Genomic DNA, 25,588 nt, shown 5'->3' with positions numbered 1-25,588 from the left:
GAATTTCGCGAGACATTTGAAATTAGAACAGATGGCGACAGGGAGCCCGCGGTTCTGAGTCCGTAGTGAAAAATGGCCGGCGCCAACGATTGTTTCAGCATTGGGAGTACGGTGGCCTGTAAAACTTGTTACAAGGAGGAGATCGAAGGCGAGGTGTTGGCATTCGATCCACAAACTAAAATGTTGATACTGAGTATCCTTTTCTTGTAAATTCCCCGAGAATTATCGCCGTATCACGACGTCTAACATCTCTATCCAGCGTTCATCCATCGCTCGTTTAACATCACCGCAGTAAGATGAATATTCCGTATGACCCGCGACGGATTACTAGATCCCCGATCAACAACAATTACGTTCCGTTTCGCGATTTTTCACGGACAACGCGTAATACTGCTTGTCAATTATTAGATGATTTCCTAACCAGCCACACGAAGTCAGGTTAGTTTCGTCATTCAATCAACCATGCTGGAATTTCGATTGGTTTCGTTTCCTCGGTTCTCTACGTTCCCCGCGTGGATTTCCACCTTCTCGACAGCTGCTTTCACCTTTCCCACCCGTAGAAATCGCGAACGTTCATTTTCCGCTCTGATAAGATAACTTCTATCGACTCGATTATAACCTTAGATTCGACTTTGATAGGGAACCCATTCTGACAGAAATTATTTATCAAACGAATTTCGGCTGCTCGGTAGAATATTTTCTCAACTATTCTGTCTGTGAAATTCTTTTTATTGTTTTCAGCCGATAAAATTGTGAGATGTCCTCTAATCATTTTCAGAAATGTACGTCTAACTGTTTACCAGTATTTATTGTATGAGTCCTTAACTAATATTAAACAGAATGTCCTTCGTCGAGCGGGGCACCCACGTTAAACGACGTTCACATAGTAAATTTATCCTTGGTATCTGAGGTCCAAGTAAAACGGGAAGTTAGCCCTACAACTAGCGAACCACCACAAAGCCTTAATTTGCAAAAATTAAACAGAAGAGTACGTAATCAAATCGAAGAGAAAAAGAAACTGGTAATGGCTCTGCAGGCCGGAGTATCTCCAGAAGGACAGAAACTCTTCAGTACTATATCAAAGACAATTCCGGAAATCACGTGGAACGGAACGAATATCGTTGTATTTGACAATGTGACGATTAAACCCCCATACAAAGTTGACAATGTGCATGGTAACACAGAATCTGGAGCATACAAGCATGTAAAAAAAGTGGTAAGTACAGTTGTGGGAGGATACGACAGAAGACAAAATATATTTATTGTTATTGTAACGGCTTTAACCATTACAGGTCGAAAAACATATTAAAGACACAGAGGCATCGGCGCAAGCGCAACAGCGGGAACAGCAGCAACAACAAAAGCAAAAAGGAGGTGCTATGCAATAAAAGTTCGAGAAAGGCACTATACTACGAATAAAGCTACCGATGCTTTCACAGAAGTTCCAGTGTTCGAGGGAAGTAGGAAAGAAATGAAACCGGATAAACAGAAGAAAAAAAACCATTGCAGAACTACTAGATAAGCCTATCATGAGAAAAAAGAAACCAGCATCATAGACGAAAATTCACAGATTTCTTTTTGTTGAAACGGAGCATTTTCGAACGACCGAACTGCAATAATCGATTATTGAAAATTCCGAATACGTTCACGAAAACACATCAGTTAACTGTATTTTGTATGTGCAGCATTTTGTAAAGCAATGGATTTCACATCTTACCCGAATTTTAGTATAGAGCCTCGCTCTTCGATGAAGAGCGTTGTTTATTTTATCTAATAAGCTGCCATACACCTTACGTACTGCTGGAACTATTGTTCATACATGTGCTCCGATGCAGGTGTGTTTTAGTTTAGTTTTACATTGTTACAAAATACGTTTAGTAGTTGTTTACAGATCATTGATACACGTGATGTGGTAGCATGACTCGGTCACCATAACAAGTACCAAATTTTTTTTAATGAAAAAGTAAAACCAGAAATCGGTCATCGCGCGATATCATTCAAGTCCGTATGAAACGGTTCAACAGAAATTATGCAAAATTTTGGTGTCGTAATCGGGAAAGGGGACAAACACGATCAACGGGGAGAGAAAAGGAAACGTTTACATGTGACTCATTCGACTATCGTAATTGACTGACTATCTTACTTTTTATTCACGAATTAGAAATCGTCGTTCGTCATCGCTGTGGTACTACCGATCTCTCAAAATTTGTAAACAAAGAACAAAAACGGGAACGTTACACTTGATCACGCCTGCGTCGGCACGAGACGTCTTCGGTCGCGACGCATCATTGTTGAATGAAGGATATTCCCTTGCATAGAACAAGCGAAGAAGAATTGTTATTTATAAGAGAAGAAAACAACAACTTGATCTGTGCAAGGGCAACTGCCGTCTAGCTTGCACATAGGAGTAACTTCATTTGCAATTAAAAACCTACGGAATGCGTCTCGTGCCCATTACTTTTTGAACGCGGAGGAAAAAAATGTAAAACAGAAAGGAAAAAGAAAGATTATAAAATTAATTACACGAAAAGACACAAATAAATGTAATATAAATTCTAAGATTCTGTTTCCTATTTATTACTTTTTACTATACTATAAAAGATTTACTATAAAAACATCCGATGATATCTTCTTTATTCGGTACTCTCGTCCAACTCTTCGATCGTTTCCGCAACATTCGCACCACGCACGATTGCATTTAAATCGTGCGTTACTCGTGCAATTCGTGCTGCAGCTTTAAATTTAATTACAGCCCGTTGCTTCTCCGTTTTTTTCTTCCACTAGAAAGAATCATTTACCCATTTATTTATTACATATATAATATATAGGTGTAAGTCTGGCTGTCCTAAGAGAAAAATGTGAGAGAAGCTAGTCTATTGGCTGAAAATTAAATCAGAATTGACCTATGGAAACAGAATATGGCTAGTGAAAAATCCACATGGATTTCAATATAGTGATATTTTGCCACCTTCTTCGCGCAAAATGTCCTTACATCCGTTGCTTTGCCTTCCATCAGAGTGAGAGAGAAAGAGCGAAAGAAAATCGTGGTCGAGTGTTTTGGAAGAACGTTTTATGTTTGTTACTCCGTATCTGAGTTATATGAGTAGTTTTATATTTTTGGTAAACAAACGTACTAAGGTAATTGTCATTGATTTTGCTAAAAATTTCACACGCTTTAAAAGCTGTTCTACTATGAAATATTTTTTCGACGATAAATTACGCTTGATTTCGTGGTTTTGAGCGGGATGTTGTGATCGCTGTAATATCAACAAAAACGATTCTAAGAAAGTGTTGTATAGTGTTTTAAGTACTGCCTAATCGATTGCTGCGAATCAGTCTTCGCTCTCAGGCCTGATAATCACTTTAAACTATTCTTTAGCAACAATGCGGCAAGTGTTTACCCTAACCTATTTTCCTAGCTGACAAATCTGTTAGCAAATTCATTACTCAAAGAATTGAATTTTCATTGCAACGTTATTGTTGGAAGTTCGTCGGTCATTGTAAAAACATTTCAATTTATTTGTCTTGTGTAATTTTTAAGACATTTCGGAAAATATGCAGTGTGATAAGTTAGTAACATTAAGAAATGAGTACTCACATCCTCGTCGCGAGACGGTAAGTTTGAAACATACTCTTTCATTTCTTCCTTCTTCGGGTCCACTATAGCTACCACCGATACACAGCCGTCAACTGTACCTAGAACTATACTCCTACCGTCGTAAGTGCTATCGATAGCGCTCAATTCTGCTTGAACCCTATAATTTGCTATGATCTCACAGTCCGAGGATCTAGAAGTTGAAAGCATGAATAGAATTGGATAATTTCAGAAAAATAATTTCACTTGTGTTTACCTAAATACACGTATGGTTTTTCTTCCACTGTGATAATAGAGAACATATTCGTCTGTACGGTTGAACATGGATATTACGGTGAACACTCCTTCCGCTACTTTGGGGATATAGGTCTTAACGCTGGTACCTTTCTTTAGCTCGAGGAGCTCCAATCCTCCTCTGTAGAAGCAAAAACATTCAAGTTTATGTTATGATCAATGGGAATTAACTTTATCGTTATTTTTATTATACTACCGGCTGGGTGCATATAAAGTGTATTTTCCATCCTTGCTTATATTCCCGCTCCACTTTGGGATAGTGCGGATAAACTTCTTTTTATTGATATCCAAAATAGTGCCCTTGTCTGCTCCAATAATCCCCACCCATTGCGGTTTATTAGGCATGGGAGTTATGGACAAAATATCCTATCGAAATCAAAAAATTACAAAATACTAACAAGACAGCAAGATGGAAAATATTTCACATACTTTAAATCCAGGTAATTTTACAGGGATCTTGCTGATTAGTGCACCCGTTTTTGCATTATAAATCATGATACAATCTCTGTTGCCCTTATCAGCAGCCGGTGCAATCAGGAATGCATTGTCGGATGTAATTACTACATTTCTGAACGGCGTACCTGTCTGACTTCTGACTACATATTGCAATGAAAATGATGTTGTCCCATCTATCAATTAATAACGATAAATGCATAAAATCCGCAGTCTGGTCATAATAATATCGTGAATTTACTAAAACAATTATAGGAATTGAAATTGATGTACCAGGAATTGTTCTCATAACAAGCGTAGCACTGGTCTTCATACTCTCCACTCCGGCAGGATTCTTAGGTCTAGAAACTGCTATGAACTTGCTGGAATTCTCAATCAACGCTAACTGTCTGACATGTTGTTGCTCTTCTTTAAACAACACTTGCTCGGTAATCCTGTTCCATATCAGTACATTGCCAGACTCTGTAGACACAATGTACCTAAAAACAAATACCGATCTACATTGTTGTTCAAACGCAACATCGAATCGCTGGAAAATTACTCACTTGCCATCGTGCGTCATACAAGCATGAGTAACAATTGCCCCCAAGGGACTATCAGCTAATTTAGAGATCAGCTTCCCAGTCTGCAAGTCCCAGATTCCCACACAGTCTCTGGTAACTATCGCAGCCAAGTTACACTGTTCTGCTAAACTATTTAACAAAAAACATATTTTCATAAGAATTAAGTTAAATATTCATTTACAATTGAAGTCCAAATTACCTTATCATATCGACCTGGAGCTCATGCCTGTCTATCACGTGAACCTGCTCAAAAATATTATTTATATTCCACACTTTAACGCTTCTGTCAATGCTTGACGTGACCACGCTGTTCCAATTGCCAACTGTTAGCGCTTCCAGCTGGATGATCCTGGCAAAATGAGCATCTAATACTTTCACTAACTCTGTTGTCTCTAAGCTCCAAACGTACAAATTTTTTCTGCGAAAAAGATTGACCGTGATTCATTTGATTTCATTCGAAATTGCCATTCTGCTTTGTTACGAAGCATACCTCACACCAGCGACAGCATAATTCTTGGTCCCGCTGACCATTATCGAATTGGACCACATCATCCTCGTGCTAATGTTTCGAACACCGTTCGGCAACATCAGAACATAAGCGTCGCTCTTGTTCTCCAAAAACCAAACGACGAAACCATTGGCACTGGTAGCCAAAAGCATTTCCTCTTCTCTGTCCATCTTTAATTGCAACAAGTACTCGACGTCATCGTTATAAGCCCTAGGCATATCGAAAACCTTTTCCCATTGTGAGGATGTTTCGTCGCAAGTATACTTTGTGACTCGGTTATCGCTGTTAATCGTGCAAGCATACAGAGTCTTCTTATCATTGGTCATCGTTAGGACACTGCAGAGTAGACATTGATAGATGATTAATTTTACACAATCGATCCATATATTAAAAGGTATCCCACCTATGAAAGTACAGAGGATCCAAAGATCCTTTCTTCCTGTAAGTGTGCAACAGCATGCTGGTGTCCTCCATGTTTCCAGACCAGAACACTATTCTATAGTCGTCCAGAGTCGTGTGTTCCACATCTGCGCGAAAAATGCAATTTCCGTTCTCTTTTTCTCATTTTTTACGAGCACAGTTTGCAACAAAAAATTTTGTAAAATGCGCCTTAGGATTTTTCAGAATTTTAGAACGCATCGAGGATCGGAAAATGCGCGGAAAAGCGCGAAATCTAATTTACCCTGTAACTACCCTCGCGGGAAAGCTAGAGGGCTAAAATTTTAGTCAGAGAGGCTTTTTTGGTCAGCTTTCGAATGGTTCGATGGCCGTTGAAAAACCACTAAGGGCAGTTTTCTCATCTTAATCGGCTATTTGTTTCCACTCACGCAAAATCGGCCACTTGTTGGAGTCCTCGGGATTCGTGTGGGTCTCTAACAAGTTCCCTCTTAGGTCGAACCTGCACCAGCCCAGCTTCCCGTATACAAAGAAGAACTGGTTCATCAAATGTACCCCGTACACTGGATCTTCATTCGGCAGGGGATTGTCGATAGTGACAAACTCGCTTGTTAAAGTGTTCAGCACGACGCTCTTGAAAAACAATTATAAAGTCAAGTCTCTGTGCACCGAGGAAATTTTAAGTTCATTTTTGTTGGAGCTCCACCCTAAACATTTCGTTGTATAAATTTGTGGAAGTTGCGCAATCTATTCATTATTATGTTCGAAATTTTTAAGATACAAACATAGTAATGTAACAATTGTTTTAAGTAATAATCTAGTCAGAACACAGTCTCAACCTGATTGTTGGTCGTAAACGCAGCCGCGTATCTATTATCCGGACTCAGAACCAGATTCTGCATGATCCCCTCTACCCCAGGATTAACATCCCTCGTCATGTCGCTAGTACTCAAGTCCCAGGTGATGAACCTGTTGGATATCGACACCACATGGCGGTAATCAGAAGTCAGACAGAAGCCAAACACAGCAAACTGATGTCCCTCTAACGAATACTAAAACAATCCGAGCATTACAAAATCCTTTACTCCATATTTACCCAAACTGTTTTGGCTCTATTATCAAAACTTCCAATTGTATACAATTCTTCGACCTTGAATCGTTACATTAAAAATGAAATAACCAGTCAGAGGAGTCTAATTACTAGACTGCGGATCTCTATGCAAAATTACTTTGAGAGGTCCTCCAGGTGTGTGCAAACAGTGATAAACAGGTAGCAAGGCGCAGTCCTTGGCACCGTCGTTGTCGCAAGCCCTCAATAGCATCTTCACATTGACATTGCCTCCAATTTCCGGTAGCAATCGACCTATCAACTGCGGCGCGAGCATATCGGGGTGAGAGCCGAGTATTGCACCGCCTAATCTCAGCGCATCAGCTACCAGCATCAGCTCTCTACAAAACGAGACGTTGAAAAATTGTGGAAATGTTTCTTTATAGAATTGAAGTATAACCTGACGATGCTCTGGTTATCGATGAAGGTGCACGCATCCTCAAAGTCTGAAAGCACAGCCTGCAGGGGACAAGAACTGAGCTTCGCGTGTAGCCATTCGTAGTTGAACAAGACGTTCTCGAAGAGGTCGTTGAAGCGACGCGATCTGACTAGATGGAATGGCAGCTCGCCAAACTGCAAAATTAGGATAGTTAACCACGATGAGAAAAAATTGTCCGCGTCGATAGCAAGAAACAGGAACCAGATATAATTTATCGATTACACCTTTCTGAGGTTGTATCTCGTGATTGTTCCTTCCTTCGAGTAGAACGCCAGGGGTTGTTCTGGGACTTTTCTGTCAGCTATGCCTTCTTTGTCCGCTAGATTGAACCTGGAAGAGATGTTTTATATGGTGCTCTGTAGATTAATAGTTTCTCCAGGTAATATAATCTACGCGTAAACAACAGCCTGCTCACCGATGTCTTTGAATCTCTGTGTACTTGAACGGCTTCGGTCGTCCTCCTCCCCAAATTCCCAAATAGTAATCGGCGATCATCGAGTGGAAGTACATCGCCATGTTCATATTCTTGAAATACCTTTCTCTCGCGGCATCCCGGAACTGTCTATGATACCAATTAAGAACGCTAACGCCATCGGCTTCTCTTTCGCTCAAATAATTAGGCAAATCGTTCCTTATCCTGGTCCAAAGCAGCGGAGGAATCCTCCTAACAGGTGGCAAATGGTACTGATAGACATCATCCAACACTTTATCATCCAACGAGATCAGATCCTCTAGTTCAGACTCGGATAGACCGGATTTAGCTGCAGTGATGTAAGCCAAAGCATGGAAGACTAAAATCTTGCCATGCTGTTTCTCTATCCTCTCGAACAGCATCATTATACTGTCCATCACTGTGCTGGTTAAATGAGTGTCTGCCGGCTTAGTATAGCTCCTCCATCTGCAAATCTCTGCGAAAACCAATTTCACGAAAATTGGCAGAGAACATTTGGATATAGCGTTCGCCACTAGGCGCCATTGATAGTTGTTCAGATCCCTGTGCGCCGTTTTCATCCACATCCTGTAAACCCGCAAGTCTCCCATGAAAGCATTGCGATAGGTTTAGCGTTAACATTCTTTTACCTTATCACGTCCATTGCTAGGTCCTCTCCGAGTGCTACCACTTCGATAAAATTCTCTTCCGTGTCGATCATCCTCCGCAGGAGTTGGTAATCCCGAGAGATCACGGGATTAGACTCCTCCGCGGCGCAAGACAGCATCATCTGAGAAGATTATCATGGATCTCTTAATTAGAATCCTTTATCAATTTTGTTGGAATTTAGTACCTTGCAGTTGGTAGGGAGTCTAGTTGGTAGCCAGGACAATTTGTTCCCTTGAACACCTGTCAGCTGGTCCACACTGTCCAAGAATAAGAGGATCGGCTGCTCCTTCGTTGCCAGAGTCAGCAAATATTTGAAGTGCGCGGTCAGCGGCACTATATCGTCAGGGATTTCGTCAAATGGTAGCATGAAGTTATAAGAGATCTATATTTTCAACAAAACAGTCGCTACAACACGCGCCACCGGAGTTCATAATTTAAAATATACTTTGATTTTTCCTAAATGATTCACCTGTTGACAAATGGAGATCAATGTGGGCGTTAGCGCACTGCTGTCAGGGGTAGTGCCGAGGAATCGGATTATGTTAATTGGCTTTTTTCCGGTGAGCCACGTGCCATTCGTCAGACCAGCCGTCTTCGCTAGTAAAGACGTCTTTCCACACCCACCCTCCCCATATAAAACCAGGGGCTTGTCACTGTCCCCTAACATGTACTCCTTGATCCTCACTAAGGTGTCCTCTCGACCGTAAAACACCTGAAAGTTTCAACAGTATTTGAAAATTCTTCGAATATTTTAATCTTAAATTGTACACAGTACACGAAACATACCCTGACAGAGTTGTTGCAAGCGTGAAGATGTTGCAGTATCTCGGTTATAATTTGTCCTTGAGCTGAACTGTCCTCTTTTCTCATAGCACGGTCGACTAGTTTCACTATGTTTCGATAAAAATGAGTTATGAAGTGCTGAAGGTACTCGCCGTGCGTCTCCGGGTCCAAACCTTCTCGTCCAATCCATTCCACTGTGTACCTAAATGAACGGGGCTTGATTAAAATCCCTTTGGGAACGTAAAGTAAAGTTTGCTCTCTGGTTTCGAGCGAAGAAATACCTTTGCAGATTCGTAGTTTCGATTTTATCCGGAAGTCTCTCGTCCCTCAAGTTTGCTAAAAGCTTAGAAGCTTCGTTGTCCAAGCTCCTGTTCGCTATGTCCAAGAACAGACTCGCTTTTCGTAAATTTTGAAGGTTTATGTTATTTATGTACCTCACGTAAGCTAGACAGTGGTTCTTCGTGTTCTTGACGTTTAGGACACCGTTGATTACTTCGCGTTCGGTCACTGGGAAAATGGTGATTATTAAAATATCAGCGTAGAAGTTTGTTTTGCGGATTAAGCGGTCTCTCGCTTTTACCGGACATGAAATAATTATGCATCGTGTCCTTGTCGAACTTCCCCAAGTTGAATAAAGACTGTGCTCCCTTTCGAAACAGCTTCTGCATCTTCAGCATGGTGTCCCACCAAATTGCCTGGTCCTCTTGCTGCAGCTTCGGTATCCTCTAAATTGTTAATGCGAAACTTTAGAGCAGCATTCGATCTTAACGCTGAAATTGAATAAATTCAATCTTGTCATTTTTAGTTACTTTATTGTTGAAGTTCTTCAAGATCGACGATATAGGCTGCAGGATACTCGTCGGTGGCACAGCGTTGCTATCTTTTTTGTACCATCTATCCAAAACGCTAACATCCATCCCCTGACTATCCAATTCCGTTCTCAGCATCTCTAATTCAGAGCTGAGCACGTACGTTGGTATAGGTCGATAACCATATTTTTGTCCAAGAAAAACCTTTTCAAAAATTCAGGAGAAAATTAATCTGTCGTTTGCCATTCGGAGATTTCGCGTAGAATAAATCGGTAAAATCGTTACCACGAAATTAGGCCCCATTGATAGTCTCTGACAATTTTCTATTTCCCTCATGCAGAGTTCTGTAGTCATATGATCATCAGTTGCTTCGTCCCTCACACCCCATCTCATATCGACTACCTACAATTAAAGCGCATTCTTAATTATCTCCGCCTTGTGCGAAACCAGAATTCAATTTGACGGGTCACGCGTCAAGCATGAACTTTAGCATTTAAAGTTCGGGAAAGTTTTCTTCGTGTACAGTGTCTTGGTGCCTGGCACGAAGGAAATCAATTCTTCAAGGACGACTCATCGTGCGACACCGATTCTGGCAATATTGCTCCAATATATATATATCAACAATCAATATAGCAACAAATAAATACATCGCAATAATATACAAGGCTACATTCTCCAAGTCACCATTTTTTTATATTTAAAAAAACGTCGATCTAATTAAGCCTAAATTACCTGAAACTCCAGTCCGTGTTTCTCCCTGCAATAGTCTTTGATTTTAGGGTAGCACTGGGCCATCAGAGTGTTTCGCTCCATCGCGGTGTCTGAATGAAAATGATTATATTTCGATACGGATAAGGTTTTTGATTTGAAGAGTAATTAAATTATTATCGGTACCGGTGAAGGTAGAGCTGGTAAATATCCTGACAATTTTGGAGCTGACGGCAGGCAGGGACTTCAAAGAGCCCGCAAAGATCGAGTCCACGGTAGCTTCATCCATTTTTCAGCGAGTAGTTGTTCTCCCTGGGTTTTATTCCATCATGTTACCAGCAACATTGCGAGGAAACTGGGATCGTGTCTAGAGTTTCGTCCGTACTTATACCGTGTAGACATATATTCCTAATTCGCTGCCATCTCCATAGAACTATCTCCATCGCCGTAGACGCATTATCGACAGACCTAAACGATTTGCTAAATTTCCTTCGATCGCGAGAATTCGATACAATTCTCTCTTTCTTAATATCATACATACCTGTAAATCAAATGTTATCGTCTAGAAAATTTTCGAAGAATCGTAGATCTTCGCGAAAGGTAAAACTGGATACAGGGTGGTTGCTAAGGGTTGTTTACCGAGTCGAAAGCTGTCTCATTGATTTCGCGGGAACTATGCATCCTCCGATTGATGACAGTGCGCGTATCATTGGCCGCAGGTATTCTAATGGAGCAGACGTAGCGTAAAGGGACTAAATTTTGATTGAACAATCAAAATGGCACCGCCGGACCCAGTTACGCAGATGAACACGTACCGGTCGTACGTGACCATGCTGGCTGATCCGGTTTCCAAGGACGAGTTGAAGCTGAAGGCCGCTCAGGAATTGTCCGAGAATTTCGAGGTACCCTAATCTTCGTCATTCTTGTGCTCTTTCAGTCCCAACACTGTCCAACAAATTTGAATGCAATTTTCCTTGCTTTTCACTTTGCTCTGTGCTGCATACACGATTCACAGTTACACACTGAATATGGAATAATATTTATTTAACTCTTGTCGATAACCAAAAATGTCATAAGATATTCAGTGGCGCATTTTATACTTTCAATGCGTATTTTTATGCTTGAAATATCAATTAATCTTAATATTCTGTTTTGCAGGTCATCATGGGCTCCTCGCAGTACCCGGCGTTTCTTGACCATATGATGAAGATATTTTTGAAGATCCTGCAAGAAGGCGAGCCGCACTTCATATCGGAGTACAATATACAGCAAGTCAGGAAATTGATCCTGGAAATGATACACAGGCTGCCGAGCAACGACTATCTTCGTCCGTACGTTAAACAGATTCTGAGCTTAATGTCGAAGCTGTTGGAGACCGATAACGAAGAGAACGTGCTGGTCTGCCTGAGGATCATCATCGAGCTGCACAAGCAGTACAAACCCACCTTCAATCCAGAAGTACGAAATACAAATCGTTGTCATACCTTGGTCACATTTAACATTAGTCGCGACACGGAGGGTTAAAATTTATTGTAAGAAGAAAAGAAGAGATAGAAAATAGCAAATTATAGGATTTATATATTTTCCTCTGGTTCTCTGTTACAGATACAGTATTTTCTGCAATTCGTCAAATCGGTGTACAGCGAGTTACCAAAGAACCTACCAAAAATATTCGAGCCTCGTCCGCCATTGAGGGTGAAGGATCTATCGGAGATCAATATAGAAGCATTGTTGAAAGAAACGTTTACTATCACGGCTATACAGAGCGAGAAGAAGGCTGCGGATGGCACCGTAGTCACTGTAAGCGATCAACGAAATAAACAATACACGGTTTGATCGAGAAAGCACTAATTTAATGTTACAAGAAGATTTAGTAAACCACATATTTTTAAATATTACATTTTACGACTGTATGCCCTTCTTCTTCAAACAAGATTGTTAGTAAAAACTCCATTCTCTTCTCTTTCAGTACAATCTCATTCCAAAGGCGGTCTTGTCCCTGAAAGTGCTCCAGGAGCTACCGATCATAGTCGTGCTGATGAACCAACTATACAAACAAAACGTGCACCAAGACGTCTCGGACTTCATTCCCCTGGTGATAACAACCATAACTCTGCAGCCGAGTCCTCAGCACAGAGCGTCTCCAGGCTTTAATAAAGAAGTGTTTGTCGACTTCATGGGAGCCCAGATCAAGACCTTATCTTTTCTAGCGTATGTGATCAGAATCTACCAGGACGTAGTCTCTCAGCACAGTTCCATATTGGTAAAAGGCATCTTGGGACTATTCACGTTGTGTCCTATGGAAGTTGCACACCTACGAAAAGAATTAGTGATAGCTTCCAGACACATCTTAGCCACCGATCTTCGAAACAAGTTTATCCCGCACATGGAGTGCTTCTTCGACGAGGACATCTTCATAGGCAGAGGATGGACTACTCACGAGTCCCTGAGACCTTTAGCATACTCGACCCTAGCAGACCTGGTTCATCATGTGAGGCTACTATTACCTTTGAGCGACGTTTCCAGAGCGGTTCATTTGTACAGCAAGAACCTACTAGACCAGAGTCTCCCAACAGCAGTGCAGATGGTCTCCTGCAAGCTGCTGATGAACTTAGTGGACACCGTCAGGCAGAGATCCGACGCCGAGAACAGCACGCAGGGCAGGGAGCTCCTGATGAGAATCCTGCTAGTCTTCGTGTTGAAGTTCAAAACGATAGCAAAGATTTACATCCCCATCCTACGGAACAAAGCTAAACAGCTAACCCCTCCAGGCTTGGACGTCAAAAGCGAAGATGTAAAACCCGTGATCCCCGATCTAAACGAAGACAAGGAGTCGGGGAAATCCAAGTTCGGCTTTCCCTCTTCCCAGGCGATGAGCTTCAACGTGGCAGACTACAGGAACTTAGTCAAGAGCCTGGTGCACGGTGCAAAGGCCATAACTTCGAATTGCATCAACTCGAAGACGGGGGAAGTGACGCAGTCGAATCAGTTGCAGTCGAAGGAGACTCTGGTATATATCAAGCTGGTGAAGTGGGCTCTCCCAGCGCTGGACATTTACACGATAGGTCCACCAACGATAGGAGCCATCGCTCAGCCGGGAAGACCAGCTCAGTCTCAGACTATTCGCACTCGGGAAGAGAAGGAAGTGTTGGAGCTGTTTGGCAACGTGTTCACTCAGATGAACCCTCAGACTTTCCAAGAGATCTTTTCCACATCCATTGACTACATGGTCGAGAGGATCTTCAAGAACTGCGCGCTGCAGATCATCGGCAGCGCCTTTCTCTCTAGCCCGACCATATCGTCGACCTTCGCGACTATCCTGGTGGAGTATCTGCTAGAACGGATGGGAGACATGGGCTCCAACGTCGAAAGAAGCAATTTATACCTGAGACTGTTCAAACTGGTGTTCGGCAGCGTCTCTCTGTTCCCCGCTGAGAACGAGCACATGCTCAGGCCGCACCTGAACCAGATAGTCAATCGAGCGATAGAGCTAGCCATGTCCGCTAAAGAACCCTACAATTATTTCCTCCTGCTGCGAGCTCTGTTCAGATCCATCGGGGGTGGATCCCACGATCTTCTTTATCAAGAGTTCCTGCCGTTGCTGCCTAACATGTTGGAAGGTTTGAATAGATTGCAGTCGGGTCTGCACAGACAGCACATGAAGGACCTCTTCGTCGAATTGTGCCTTACGGTCCCGGTGAGGCTCAGCTCTCTCCTGCCTTACCTGCCGATGCTGATGGACCCTCTTGTCTCAGCACTGAACGGCAGCTACTGTCTAGTCAGCCAAGGACTGCGGACTCTCGAGCTCTGCGTCGACAACCTCCAACCCGATTTTCTATACGAACACATACAGCCTGTCCGAGCAGACCTGATGCAGGCTCTGTGGAGAACCCTGCACAATCCAACGGACCAGGCTCACGTAGCCTTCAGGGTCCTGGGAAAGTTCGGTGGAGGAAACAGGAAGATGATGATCGAGCCCCAGAAGCTCGAGTACAACGATCGGGAGACAAACTCACCTGCCATCGTTGTCTATTTCCAAGAGCCCACCAAGCCCATCGATTTCACCGTGGAGAAGGTGATAGAGACCGCTTTCAACGCCCTGAAGTCGAACAGCACCGATTCCTTCTATCGTAGACAGTGCTGGGAAGTTATAAGCTGTTATTTAGCAGCTTCTCTAAGATTGGACGACAACAACGCGATTTTATACAAGTTGTTCATGCACCCCAGCTTCAAGGAGAGCAAGATTCCTCATCAACAGGGTCCTCATTACAAATGTCCAGACGCTGTTGCGAGGAATGTCCAGCAGACAGCGCTGACAGGACTGTTCGTTGCAGCGGAGATCAAGGAATTGAGGCACTCCGTGCTAGGCACCGTCGTGTCCATAGTCAGACACTATACTATGGTAGCGATCGCTCAGCAGGCAGGACCGTTTTGTCTGACTGGAAGACAGGTTCGCATGCAGGGTCAGGATCCTTTGGTGTTGATCGACGCTTTGGCAGTCATCATGGGTCACGAAGAAAAGGAATTGTACAAATCTGGTCATCTAGCTCTAGTCCTGATCTTGGAGACTGCTACCAATATTCTGGGATCGAAGGAACGAGCTTGTCAATTACCTCTGATGGAGTACCTAGCAGAGAAGATGTGTTCTCTGTGTTACGAACGAGCCTGGTACGCCAAACTCGGTGGCTGCATAGCTATCAAGTTTCTCTTCGAAAGAATGGCGACCAAGTGGGTCCTGAACCATCTGTTCGTTTTCTTGAAGGCTCTGATGTTCGTAATGATGGATCTAACCGAGGAAGTGTCCAACGGAGCGATAGACATGGCCAAGGCTAACTTGGAGAAGATGCTTAGAGTCTGCGTGAACCCTGGAATCCAAGATGGGAATACAGAGCTGATCGAGGCGCAGAACAAGAGCCTGTACGACGTCACTCACGAACTAGTAAGGCAGGTAACATCTCCTCATACCTTGGTGAGGGAACAGGCTATGGCATCGTTGCGTCTGCTAGCCGAGATTCAGAATAAAACGGTGACCGAAGTGATGGAACCCCACAAAGAGGTCCTGGCAGATATGATCCCACCCAAGAAGCATTTGCTCAGACACCAGCCTGCCAACGCTCAAATTGGTTTGATGGATGGGAACACTTTCTGCACCACGCTCAATCCTCGTCTGTTTACGATCGATTTAACCGTGATGGAGCATAAAGTGTTCTTCCAAGAGCTGTTGGCTCTCAGCGAAGCGGAGGACGCGAATTTGAATAAGCTGCCTTGCTACAAGTCTGTGTCTAACCTCATCCCTCTTCGAAAGTCAGCATTGAGGGCCCTGGCTGCCTGTCACTATATAGTAGCTTGCAGAGAGAAGATTTTCGGGGTCCTCTACAAGGCCCTCGAGAAACCCAACGCCGAATTGCAAGAAGCAGCTTTCGAGTGTATGCAGAAATTTATTGCTGGGTTCCAGATCGACATGGAGTCGGTTCACACCATCATGCGACCCATGCTGCTGACTCTAGGAGACCACCGAAACCTCAGCCTGAACTGTATCAAAAGACTCTCGTACCTAACTCAATTATTCCCCAGCACTTTCAGCATCACTCTCTGCGAGCAGCTGCTGCAGCACCTGAAGAAGCTCCTGGAGAACTTGATACAAGCTCACAAAGGGATATCAAAATCTGGGGAGAACGAGCAGAAGATAGCCACCATCATAGGCATCTTTCACGATGTCCCAGCAGCCACTCCGAAATTCATCGAAGTGCTCTGCAGACTAGTTTTGCAAACCGAGAAGTCGTTGATGGTCGAAGTGTCCAGCCCGTTCCGCATTCCTCTGATGAAATACTTGTTACGGTACCCGACAGAGACTCTGAACCTATTTCTACTCGACAACAACATCAAGGATCAACAGTGGAGCAAGTATCTAGAATTCCTCGTTAAGCAAAAGGATGGCAAACCGTTCCGCGATGTTCTCCACAATAGCACTGCTAGGTTGATCATCATGCTGCTCGCTCATTCTCAAACCAACTCGAACCTGACTCACATCGAGAAGAGCGAGCTCCAGCACCAAGCAATTAAAATCATCGCGGTGCTGATTAAATTCGACGAGCAGTGGCTATCCACGCAGACTCAACTGGTCGGAGCTTTGAAGCAGATCTGGTGCAACGACGAGTACCAAGCTCTGCACAAAAAGGTTGAAAGCGTCGACTATTGTCACTGGAAGGAGCCGAAGCTGATAGTCAAGATCCTGCTGCACTACTTCCGTCACCACTCCAACGACATCGACCTGCTGTTCCAGCTGCTGAGGGCCACTTGCGACAGGTTTATCCCCGACTTCCAGTTCCTCAGGGACTTCCTGGAGCACACTGTAGCTCAGGAGTACACTGTCGAGTGGAAACGCAGCGCGTTCTTCAGGTTCGTCGACCACTTCCCCACGAACAATCTATCTCAAGAATTGAAGGCCAACGTTCTCCAACTGATCATCATTCCCTGCTTCGCTGTGAGCTTCGAGAGAGGAGAGGGAACAAAATTAGTTGGAGGAGCGCCAATGCCTTATCAGGATAATCCCGAGAACGTGGTGTCGGTCTTCATCAGCAAGATCATAGACCCTGACAATCCCTTCGGATCGGCCGACTGCGTTCGCATTTCTCTTCTCCAGTTTTCTTGTCTCTTGGTAGAACAAGCTTCTCAACACATTCACGATGTCACTAACAAAAGACAGGGTAACAAGCTGAGAAGATTGATGACATTCGCGTGGCCGTGTCTCCTCGGCAAGAATTGCGTCGACCCAACGACCAGATACCACGGTCATTTGCTTCTGAGCCATATAATCGCTAAATTCGCCATCCACAAGAGGATAGTTCTTCAAGTTTTCCATAGCCTATTGAAAGCGCACGCTTTGGATGCCAGGAACGTGGTGAGACAGGCTCTGGAGATCCTGACTCCTGCGATGCCAGTCAGAATGGAGGACGGTAACACGATGCTGACGCACTGGACAAAGAAGATCATCGTAGAGGAAGGTCATTCTATGCAGCAGCTGTTCCACATTCTTCAACTTGTAGTCAGACATTATAAAGTGTACTATCCCGTGAGGCATCATCTGGTCCAGCATATCGTTAACTCCATTCAGAGGCTGGGATTCAGTCCTACCGCTACCATCGAACACAGGAGGCTGGCAGTCGAGTTGGCAGAGGTGATTATCAAGTGGGAGCTGCACAGGATCAAGGACGAAGCTGAGAGCGCCGAGTCCGGAAACAACAGAGGACTCCAAGGATCGATGAAGAGACCCATAAACGACGATCCTACGGGAACTAAGAGGATGACCGCTCAGGCAGCCACGGGAAACGCCACTGTTCCTGTGATCCTGCCCAGGATAGAGCCAGGATCCACAAAACCCATCGAAAGAGCTCACGCCGATGCGATCCTCAATTTTCTGCTTCGTCTAGCTTGCCAGGTGAACGACGTCACCACGATTCATGGGAATCCCGGCGAACAGCTCTCCAGACGCTGCGTGGCGTTGCTGAAGATGGCCCTGAAGCCGGACGTCTGGCCGCAGTCCTGCGATTTGAAGTTGGCTTGGTTGGACAAGGTCCTCGCCAGCGTCGACAGCCCTCAGCCCATCTTTGGGAACATCTGCACAGCGCTGGAAGTGCTCACTTTCTTGCTGGGGGTGATGAAGAGGGAGCAGATACTCGCAAGCTTCAAATCCTTGCAGAGAGGCATCGGTGCTTGTATAGCGAGCAGCAATACGAAGGTTATCAGACTGGTCCATGGATTGTTGTCGAGGCTGATGACCATCTTCCCGGCGGAACCCACTTCTTCGACGGTTGCGTCTAAATATGAAGAGCTGGACACTTTGTATACCACTGTTGGGAAATTCATAGTGGACGGCTTGGCGACTTACGAGAAAAACACCGCGGCTACTCCTAGTACGCTGTTCGGTACCCTGATGGTGCTGAAGGCAGCTTGTACAAATAACCAGAGCTACATCGACAGACTGATCACTCCCTTCATGAGGGTGCTCCACAGGATGGCCAAGGACCATTTGCACTCCACTCAGGCTGAGGCTAATCCTGTTGGCAGCGAGTTGTTGATCCTAAGTTTGGATCTAGTGAAGAATCGAGTGATGGTGATGGGCGTAGAGATGAGGAAGTCGTTCATAGGCTCGATTCTGGTCGGTCTGATCGAAAAGACGCAGGACATCAAGGTGATGAAGGCGATCACGAAGATGCTGGAGGAGTGGATGAAGAACAAGAACCCCATAGCGATGAATCAAGCGCCCAGCTTGCGCGAGAAGTCGATTCTCCTGGTGAAGATGATGCAGTACGTCGAGAAACGGTTCCCGGATGATCTCGAGCTGAACAGACAGTTCCTGGAGCTCGTTAACTTCATCTACAGGGACGAAGCTTTGAAATCTTCCGAACTGACTTCGAAATTAGAGCCAGCCTTTTTGTCAGGCCTGCGGTGTATTCAGCCACAGATCAGAGCAAAGTTCTTCGAGGTATTCGACGGATCGATGAGGAGAAGACTTCACGATAGACTTCTGTATATTATTTGCAGTCAGAGCTGGGACGCGATAGGCCCTCATTACTGGATCAAACAGTGCATCGAGCTGCTGTTGGTCACCGCCAACTCGACCACCCAGATTCAAATGTCCAATCAGGATACGTTGCTGCCTAGCGTCACATCCGTGATAAACATGACCGACAGCGAGGAGCACAAGAACTTCATGATCTACAGCTCGATCAAAGAGGAGCCACAGGACATCTCTGACGCGCTCGATGTGAAGGACGATATATTGGACATGGACCTGGCTAACGTAGATTCTACGACGGTTCCCGAAGAGATCGCTACCACGGGAAAGACGAGCTTGACACAGCTGATAGCGAAGCAGGGCGAGTTCATCGAGCACGCTAAAAAAATCAGAACGGAGCAGCTGCTGTTGGCTGCCGCGCAACTTTGTCACATGGACACCAATCTAGCGGAGAGAGTATGGTTGGACACTTTCCCAAGGATCTGGGGGATTTTAGATGAACATCAGCACAACACTTTGATAGCCGAAGTAGTGCCCTTCATTTGCAGTGGCACACACGTTATTCAGAAGGACTGTCATCCAAGCGCAATCGCAACCTTCGTCGAAGCGATTGCCCACTGCAATCCGCCAGTGCCGATGAGACCAGCGCTGATGAAATACCTGGGTAGGTCCCATAATCTCTGGCACAGGATGACGCTCAGTTTGGAGCAGATGGCGTTCGACAACGGGAACAATCAGTTCAAGATCAAGAGGGAGTCGGACTGCTATGATTTCGAGCCCGATAACAGTCCTCATGCCGAGATCCTCGACTCTTTATCGGACATGTACTCTTTGCTCTGCGAGGAGGACATGTGGTCGGGATTATGGCAGAAGCATGCGCATTACAAGGAGACTCTTCAAGCCACCGCGCTCGAACAACAAGGATTCTTCGAGCAAGCTCAGGGTGCTTACGACGTAGCTATGACGAAGTTTAAACAGGATTACGTTTCTACGCCTGCTCCTTTTAAGATTCAGAGAGAAGCTATGCTCTGGGAGCAGCACTGGATCAGATGCGCGAAGGAGCTGAATCAATGGGATCTTCTGCTGGATTATGGCAGCAAGAAGGCGGAGAAGAACCCGTTTTTAATATTGGAGAGCTCTTGGCGGATTCCTAACTGGACGATGATGAAGGAGGCTCTGGCACAGGTGGAGCATAATTGTCCTAAGGAGATGACTTGGAAGGTAAAGAACGAGCTCTTCCTTATTTGTAGCATTTCAGATTTCGCACAGATATTCGTCGGCATTTCACCGCACACGTGTGTGGTTTTTTTCCATGTAAAAATAATAAAAATTGCATCGGTTATACATATTTTTTTTATAGAGCATGTTTTGAAAAAACATGGGTCTTCGTACAGGAGCAAACTGAGAATCCATCGTCGTCCCCGAAGCGTTAAACTCGAACTGCAAATAGAACAGTTTCTCTCGCTACGTATAGAACAACTTATTCCGAACCGTGCTGAACCTTCTTCTTTGCAGGTGAACCTGTACCGAGGTTTCCTGGCGATCTGTAACAGCGAGGACCAGCACCTGAACGCGGTGGAGCGATACGTGGAGCTTGCATCGGGTTTGTGCATGCGAGAATGGCGCAGGTTGCCTCACATCGTCAGCCACGTGCATCTGCCGTTGCTGCAGGCTGCGCAACAGATCATGGAGCTGCAAGAAGCGATGCAGATTCATCAGGGCCTGCTGCACGGCAGGAGCACGTCGCTGCACGATATGAAGGCTATCGTAAAGACCTGGAGGAACAGACTACCCGTGATAGCCGACGATCTCAGTCACTGGTCGGACATCTTCACCTGGAGACAGCATCACTATACTTTCATCTCGAGCCACTACGACTCCCAGCAAGACCAAACAACCAACCACTCGATGTTAGGCGTACACGCGTCCGTTCAAGCCATAATACACTTTGGAAAAATCGCGAGGAAGCACAATCTCTGCGGCGTCTGTTTAGATTCTCTGTCAAGGATCTACACGATCCCGAGCGTTCCCATCGTGGACTGTTTTCAAAAGATCAGGCAGCAAGTGAAGTGTTACCTGCAGATGGCTTCCGTCAGTGGAAAGAACGAACTACAGGAGGGTCTGGAGGTGATCGAGTCCACGAATCTCAGGTACTTCACCAAGGAGATGACCGCCGAGTTCTATGCCCTGAAGGGGATGCTGCTCTCGCAAATCGGAAGGTCGGACGATGCTAATAAAGCGTTTTCCGCTGCTGTCCAACTTCACGACACCTTGGTCAAAGCTTGGGCTCTGTGGGGAGACTATCTCGAACATATCTTCACCAGAGATGCTCGTCAAATTTCCATAGGGATCTCGGCAATCACCTGTTTCCTTCACGCGTGTAGACATCAGAACGAATCCAAGTCTAGAAAGTACCTCGCCAAGGTTCTATGGCTCTTGACTTACGACGATGATAAATTTTCTTTGATGGAGGCTGTGGATAAGTATGCTGTCGGAGTTCCTCCTATTCAATGGCTACCTTGGATACCTCAACTTCTGATGTGCTTGGTGCGACACGAAGGCAACGTTATCCTGAATCTGCTCAGCCAAGTTGGAAGAGTATTCCCGCAAGCTGTGTACTTTTCGATTAGAACTCTGTACCTGACTTTGAAGATAGAGCAGAGGGAAAGGTACAAGAGTGCGGAATTGGCTGCAGGGAAGAATCAGGAGGGTGTTGAGGGTCGTGGAGCAGGTGGGAACATTCAGCAACAAAGTGTGCCTGAAACGGGACCTATTCGAGCGACGCCGCCCATGTGGAGGTGCTCGAAGATCATGCACATGCAGAGGGACATCCATCCGACGATTCTATCCAGCTTGGAGGGGATTGTGGATCAGGTTCATTTTTATTTCGTTTTATTTTAACCATTATCCGGTTGTCAATCGTTGTTAGATAACAAAAAAGAAAGAAAAACAAGAATTTGCAACTGCTGCAATATTGATTTTGGTTCTTGAATTTTTTCAAAATTTTTGTTACCCGCTATTTACTAAACTTCCGACGTGTCAAAACATCTCAACCGATGGTCCGAATACTTTTTGCCGGGGGTTGTATATTCGAGCAATTATTTTCAGAACCGTTCCAAGCCCTCCAAAAAAGATTTGATTAATAGAACAATCCACAGTGTCTACCGATCGAAGAGTACAATCGCCATCATCTAATTTTGATGTTCCAGATGGTGTGGTTCCGAGAGACATGGTACGAGGAGGTGCTCAGGCAGCTGAGACAGGGCTTGGCCAAGTGTTACGCGATAGCCTTCGAAAATCGAGGAGCCGTCAGCGAAGCAACCATAACTCCTCACACTCTGAACTTCGTGAAGAAACTGGTCTCGACGTTCGGCATAGGAATAGGTAAGCCTTCGATTGTTTCCTCCCCCTGGCAGAGACGAGTTCTTACGGACTTCTTCCTGTAAACCGTAGAAAACATATCCCCATCTCAAAATGTGAACAACACATTTGGCTCAGCGGCTTCAGAATCGTTGGCGCGCAGGGCACAAGCCACCGTCCAGGATCCCGTTTTCCAGAAAATGAAAGGTCAATTCACTAGCGACTTCGACTTCACGGTGCCGGAAGCCAGGCTGCTGCACAATCTCATCAGCAAGCTGAAGAAGTGGATCAAGATCCTTGAGGGGAAGACCAAGCAGCTGCCCAAGTGAGTTTCGTCACCAATCATTCCAACGAACTAACAGTTCAGTACAGAATATGTATAACTATTCTGTGTTTTGACCATTTCAACCTTTGAAAAAATTTTTCTGTTCATAGCATAGGCTGTGATTTAATTTCCACTAAACACTTTGTTCAGGTCCTTCCTGATCGAAGAGAAATGCCGATTCCTCAGCAACTTCAGTCTGAAGACAGCAGAGGTTGAGCTGCCAGGTGAATTCTTGCTGCCCAAGCACTCCCACTATTACGTCAGGATAGCCAGATTCATGCCCAGAGTCGAAGTAGTCCAGCGACACAACACAGCAGCCAGAAGATTGCGAATTAGAGGGCACAATGGTCGTCTCTATCCTTACCTGGTAGTGAACGACGCTGGATTAGGCGATGCTAGACGAGAGGAACGCGTCCTGCAACTGTTGAGAATGCTAAATCACTATCTGGCAAAGCAAAAAGAGACATCCAGGAGGTTTTTACATTTTACCGTGCCGAGAGTCGTCGCGGTTTCTCCTCAGATGAGACTCGTGGAAGATAATCCTGCCTCGGTCTCTCTGTTGGATATTTATAAACAAGGCTGTGCGAAACTAGGAATAGAGCATGACGCTCCTATAGCCAGGTATTACGAGAGGTTGGCGGCTGTGCAGGCGAGAGGAGCGCAAGCCAGTCATCAGGTTCTCAGGGACATCTTGAAAGAGGTGCAGACGAGTATGGTTGCTAGAACCATGCTGAAGGACTGGGCTGCCAAGACTTTCCCTGGGGCCACCGACTACTGGACCTTCAGGAAAATGGTAACGGCGCTGTTATATTATTGTTCGACTTGCTAAAATTATCAAAACAGGAAATGCATATTTTTTAAGAGCCGCAATCTCTAGTTATCCGTGTTACCAATGTTTTCTCAGTGTCTTCTTTTACCTTTCAGTTCACGTTGCAATTATCTCTGGCCTGCTTCGCGGAGTATGTGCTCCACCTGACGAGACTGAACCCTGACATGATGTACGTGCATCAAGATTCTGGCCTGATCAACATCGCTTACTTCAAGTTCGACGTTGACGACACGTCTGGCGAATTGGATGCTAACAGACCTGTTCCGTTCCGACTTACGCCGAATATCCTCGAGTTCCTTACGAGTACAGGTTCGTCAGAGACTACGTGAAAGATTTTATTTCATTAAATAAGTTACCTATATTTTATAAAACTTTTGGGGTTACTGAGTTCGTACTGACAGTGTAATTGTACGCGCGCCATTAACGACGCAAGCAAGATCTCGCGCATTAAAGTATATTTGTTTTGTCCAGGTGTTTCTGGACCGCTGACGGCAAGCGCAATTGCGACGGCGCGCTGCCTAGTGCAGCCATCGTTCAAAGTGCATACAATTCTCCGTGCAATCCTACGCGACGAGGTGATCGCAGACCATAATAAGAAGCAAGAGGATGCCGAGAACGCGTCGCAAGCACCCACAGACATGAAAGGCGAGCTTCTAATCACGATGGTGACCCGCGCTGTCACGGCGATCGTCAACAGACTGAACTCCCTAGCGAATTTCGACGGGACTGACAGCAAAGTCAGCACGCTGGTAGCTGCAGCGAACAGCCACGACAATCTGTGCAGGATGGACCCGTCTTGGCATCCATGGCTGTAGAACGAGTTCTACAGAGGGCCTAAACGTGCTTCCATTAAAAACTATCGCTGGAAACGTCGATCTGCTTGAACGGTTGTATTCCACCTTTCGCGCAGAGTCTGTGTCTTTACGCTCTTTCGATCGGATTTCACGAAAACCGTCCGAGTTCGTCGATGCTCCCGGCTTCTGGATCTCTTCAGTCTTTATTATCCCGTTCTTATTTTAATTGGCAAGGGATGTTACCCAATCGACTCCACGATTTTTCAAAAATTGCACATATACGACGGAGCTTGGAAAAACATTTGACAAATATTTTTTGAATGGTCATCGATGACTAGGGGTGAAAACAATCTTCAAAGATAGAATTCCGAATTGTATATGATCGTTTATTCTGAAATTATTAACCCTGGACCAGAAGAATTTGTGAAGAAAAGAACGTAGGTGTTTGTATCGAATTAACTTTCTAATGGTATTTTATTCTTTGTATTGGACTTTTTAAAAAAGATGTACATTTGTCCCAGGGTTAATTCTAGACGAATTTCTGATTTTTAAAACTTGTATTACGTATAAATAGAAATCGGAGAGCTGTTTTTATCCCTTTGACAAAAAATGCACGTGCCGAATATTTTTCTGTCTGTCCCACTGAAATCGTGGAGGGACAGTTGGACGATACTCCTTGCAAAAATGGCCGCGTTTCGTGTAAATATTACGTAGCGATGTAAGGTGTTATCTACAAGGTACGTTTTCTTTTGTAACTTTGGCGAACGGAATGGTTTGCGACTTTCATTTACCACGTGTTTATATATCGTGTAAAAATTCTCGTTACTCCCCGGGAATGCTACGTGTATCATTTACTGTACATAATTTTAAATATAAGAGTTATTTATAGATCTGTTTATAAATCCGCAACACACAAACACACGAGGAGAGGAAGGAATAAAGTATCCTCGAAACAATGATCCTTTTTCTAATCCCGTGGTTTTACTGGAAACGAAAAGGAGGCGTTT

General features: G+C 44.7%; 3 protein-coding genes across 5 annotated transcripts; 2 read left to right on the top strand and 1 right to left on the bottom strand.

Annotated features, from left to right (window-relative positions):
- Window positions 1-29: 29 nt before the first annotated feature.
- On the top strand, window positions 30-2,559 carry LOC143214830 (protein LSM12). The gene is made up of 3 exons (XM_076436277.1): window positions 30-193; window positions 840-1,216; window positions 1,293-2,559. The coding sequence occupies exons 1-3, from the start codon at window positions 73-75 to the stop codon at window positions 1,386-1,388; spliced, it is 594 nt and encodes a 197-aa protein (XP_076292392.1). The 5' UTR covers window positions 30-72; the 3' UTR covers window positions 1,389-2,559.
- Window positions 2,521-11,918, bottom strand: LOC143214833 (NACHT and WD repeat domain-containing protein 2). The gene is made up of 26 exons (XM_076436279.1): window positions 10,942-11,918; window positions 10,780-10,868; window positions 10,333-10,449; window positions 10,048-10,251; window positions 9,819-9,963; window positions 9,520-9,745; window positions 9,242-9,440; window positions 8,925-9,167; window positions 8,640-8,837; window positions 8,437-8,576; window positions 7,772-8,374; window positions 7,581-7,686; window positions 7,318-7,490; window positions 7,039-7,258; window positions 6,649-6,861; window positions 6,241-6,442; window positions 5,817-5,940; window positions 5,396-5,749; window positions 5,105-5,323; window positions 4,888-5,034; window positions 4,616-4,821; window positions 4,319-4,518; window positions 4,086-4,255; window positions 3,852-4,010; window positions 3,599-3,788; window positions 2,521-2,780 (listed from the first exon to the last, which is right to left on the bottom strand). Exons 1-26 carry the CDS (start codon window positions 11,042-11,044, stop codon window positions 2,634-2,636), a joined length of 5,097 nt encoding a protein of 1,698 aa, XP_076292394.1. The 5' UTR covers window positions 11,045-11,918; the 3' UTR covers window positions 2,521-2,633.
- On the top strand, window positions 2,982-25,469 carry Nipped-a (Transcription-associated protein Nipped-A). 3 transcript variants are annotated; one of them, XM_076436212.1, is made up of 11 exons: window positions 2,982-3,138; window positions 11,475-11,657; window positions 11,914-12,213; window positions 12,361-12,555; window positions 12,725-20,494; window positions 20,789-22,147; window positions 22,483-22,657; window positions 22,727-22,958; window positions 23,109-23,751; window positions 23,883-24,096; window positions 24,259-25,469. In XM_076436212.1, exons 2-11 carry the CDS (start codon window positions 11,532-11,534, stop codon window positions 24,600-24,602), a joined length of 11,358 nt encoding a protein of 3,785 aa, XP_076292327.1. In that variant the 5' UTR covers window positions 2,982-3,138; window positions 11,475-11,531; the 3' UTR covers window positions 24,603-25,469. The 3 variants fall into 3 exon arrangements, with proteins under 3 accessions (XP_076292327.1, XP_076292325.1, XP_076292326.1); XM_076436210.1 differs by having other exon boundaries at window positions 12,725-22,147; XM_076436211.1 differs by having other exon boundaries at window positions 3,007-3,615; window positions 12,725-22,147.
- Window positions 25,470-25,588: the final 119 nt, after the last annotated feature.

This window comes from Lasioglossum baleicum, chromosome 13, assembly GCF_051020765.1.
Source record: "Lasioglossum baleicum chromosome 13, iyLasBale1, whole genome shotgun sequence".
NCBI lineage: Eukaryota > Metazoa > Arthropoda > Insecta > Hymenoptera > Halictidae > Lasioglossum > Lasioglossum baleicum.
Note: the sequence above shows the minus strand (reverse complement) of the source record. Positions and strands in the feature narration are given on the sequence as shown.

Excerpts from the sequence above, each read along its gene's own strand:
- Nipped-a (XM_076436210.1), top strand. The coding sequence starts at position 11,532 with ATGGCACCGCCGGACCCAGTTACGCAGATGAACACGTACCGGTCGTAC. Across the intron at positions 22,959-23,108 it reads AAGACCAAGCAGCTGCCCAA|GTCCTTCCTGATCGAAGAGA; the intron begins GTGAGTTTCGTC and ends CACTTTGTTCAG. Across the intron at positions 23,752-23,882 it reads ACTGGACCTTCAGGAAAATG|TTCACGTTGCAATTATCTCT; the intron begins GTAACGGCGCTG and ends TTTACCTTTCAG.
- LOC143214830 (XM_076436277.1), top strand. The coding sequence starts at position 73 with ATGGCCGGCGCCAACGATTGTTTCAGCATTGGGAGTACGGTGGCCTGT. Across the intron at positions 194-839 it reads AACTAAAATGTTGATACTGA|AATGTCCTTCGTCGAGCGGG; the intron begins GTATCCTTTTCT and ends AATATTAAACAG. Across the intron at positions 1,217-1,292 it reads ACAAGCATGTAAAAAAAGTG|GTCGAAAAACATATTAAAGA; the intron begins GTAAGTACAGTT and ends TAACCATTACAG.
- LOC143214833 (XM_076436279.1), bottom strand. The coding sequence starts at position 11,044 with ATGGATGAAGCTACCGTGGACTCGATCTTTGCGGGCTCTTTGAAGTCC. Across the intron at positions 10,450-10,779 it reads AACACGGACTGGAGTTTCAG|GTAGTCGATATGAGATGGGG; the intron begins GTAATTTAGGCT and ends CTTTAATTGTAG. Across the intron at positions 5,941-6,240 it reads CAACAAGTGGCCGATTTTGC|ATGTGGAACACACGACTCTG; the intron begins GTGAGTGGAAAC and ends TTTTTCGCGCAG.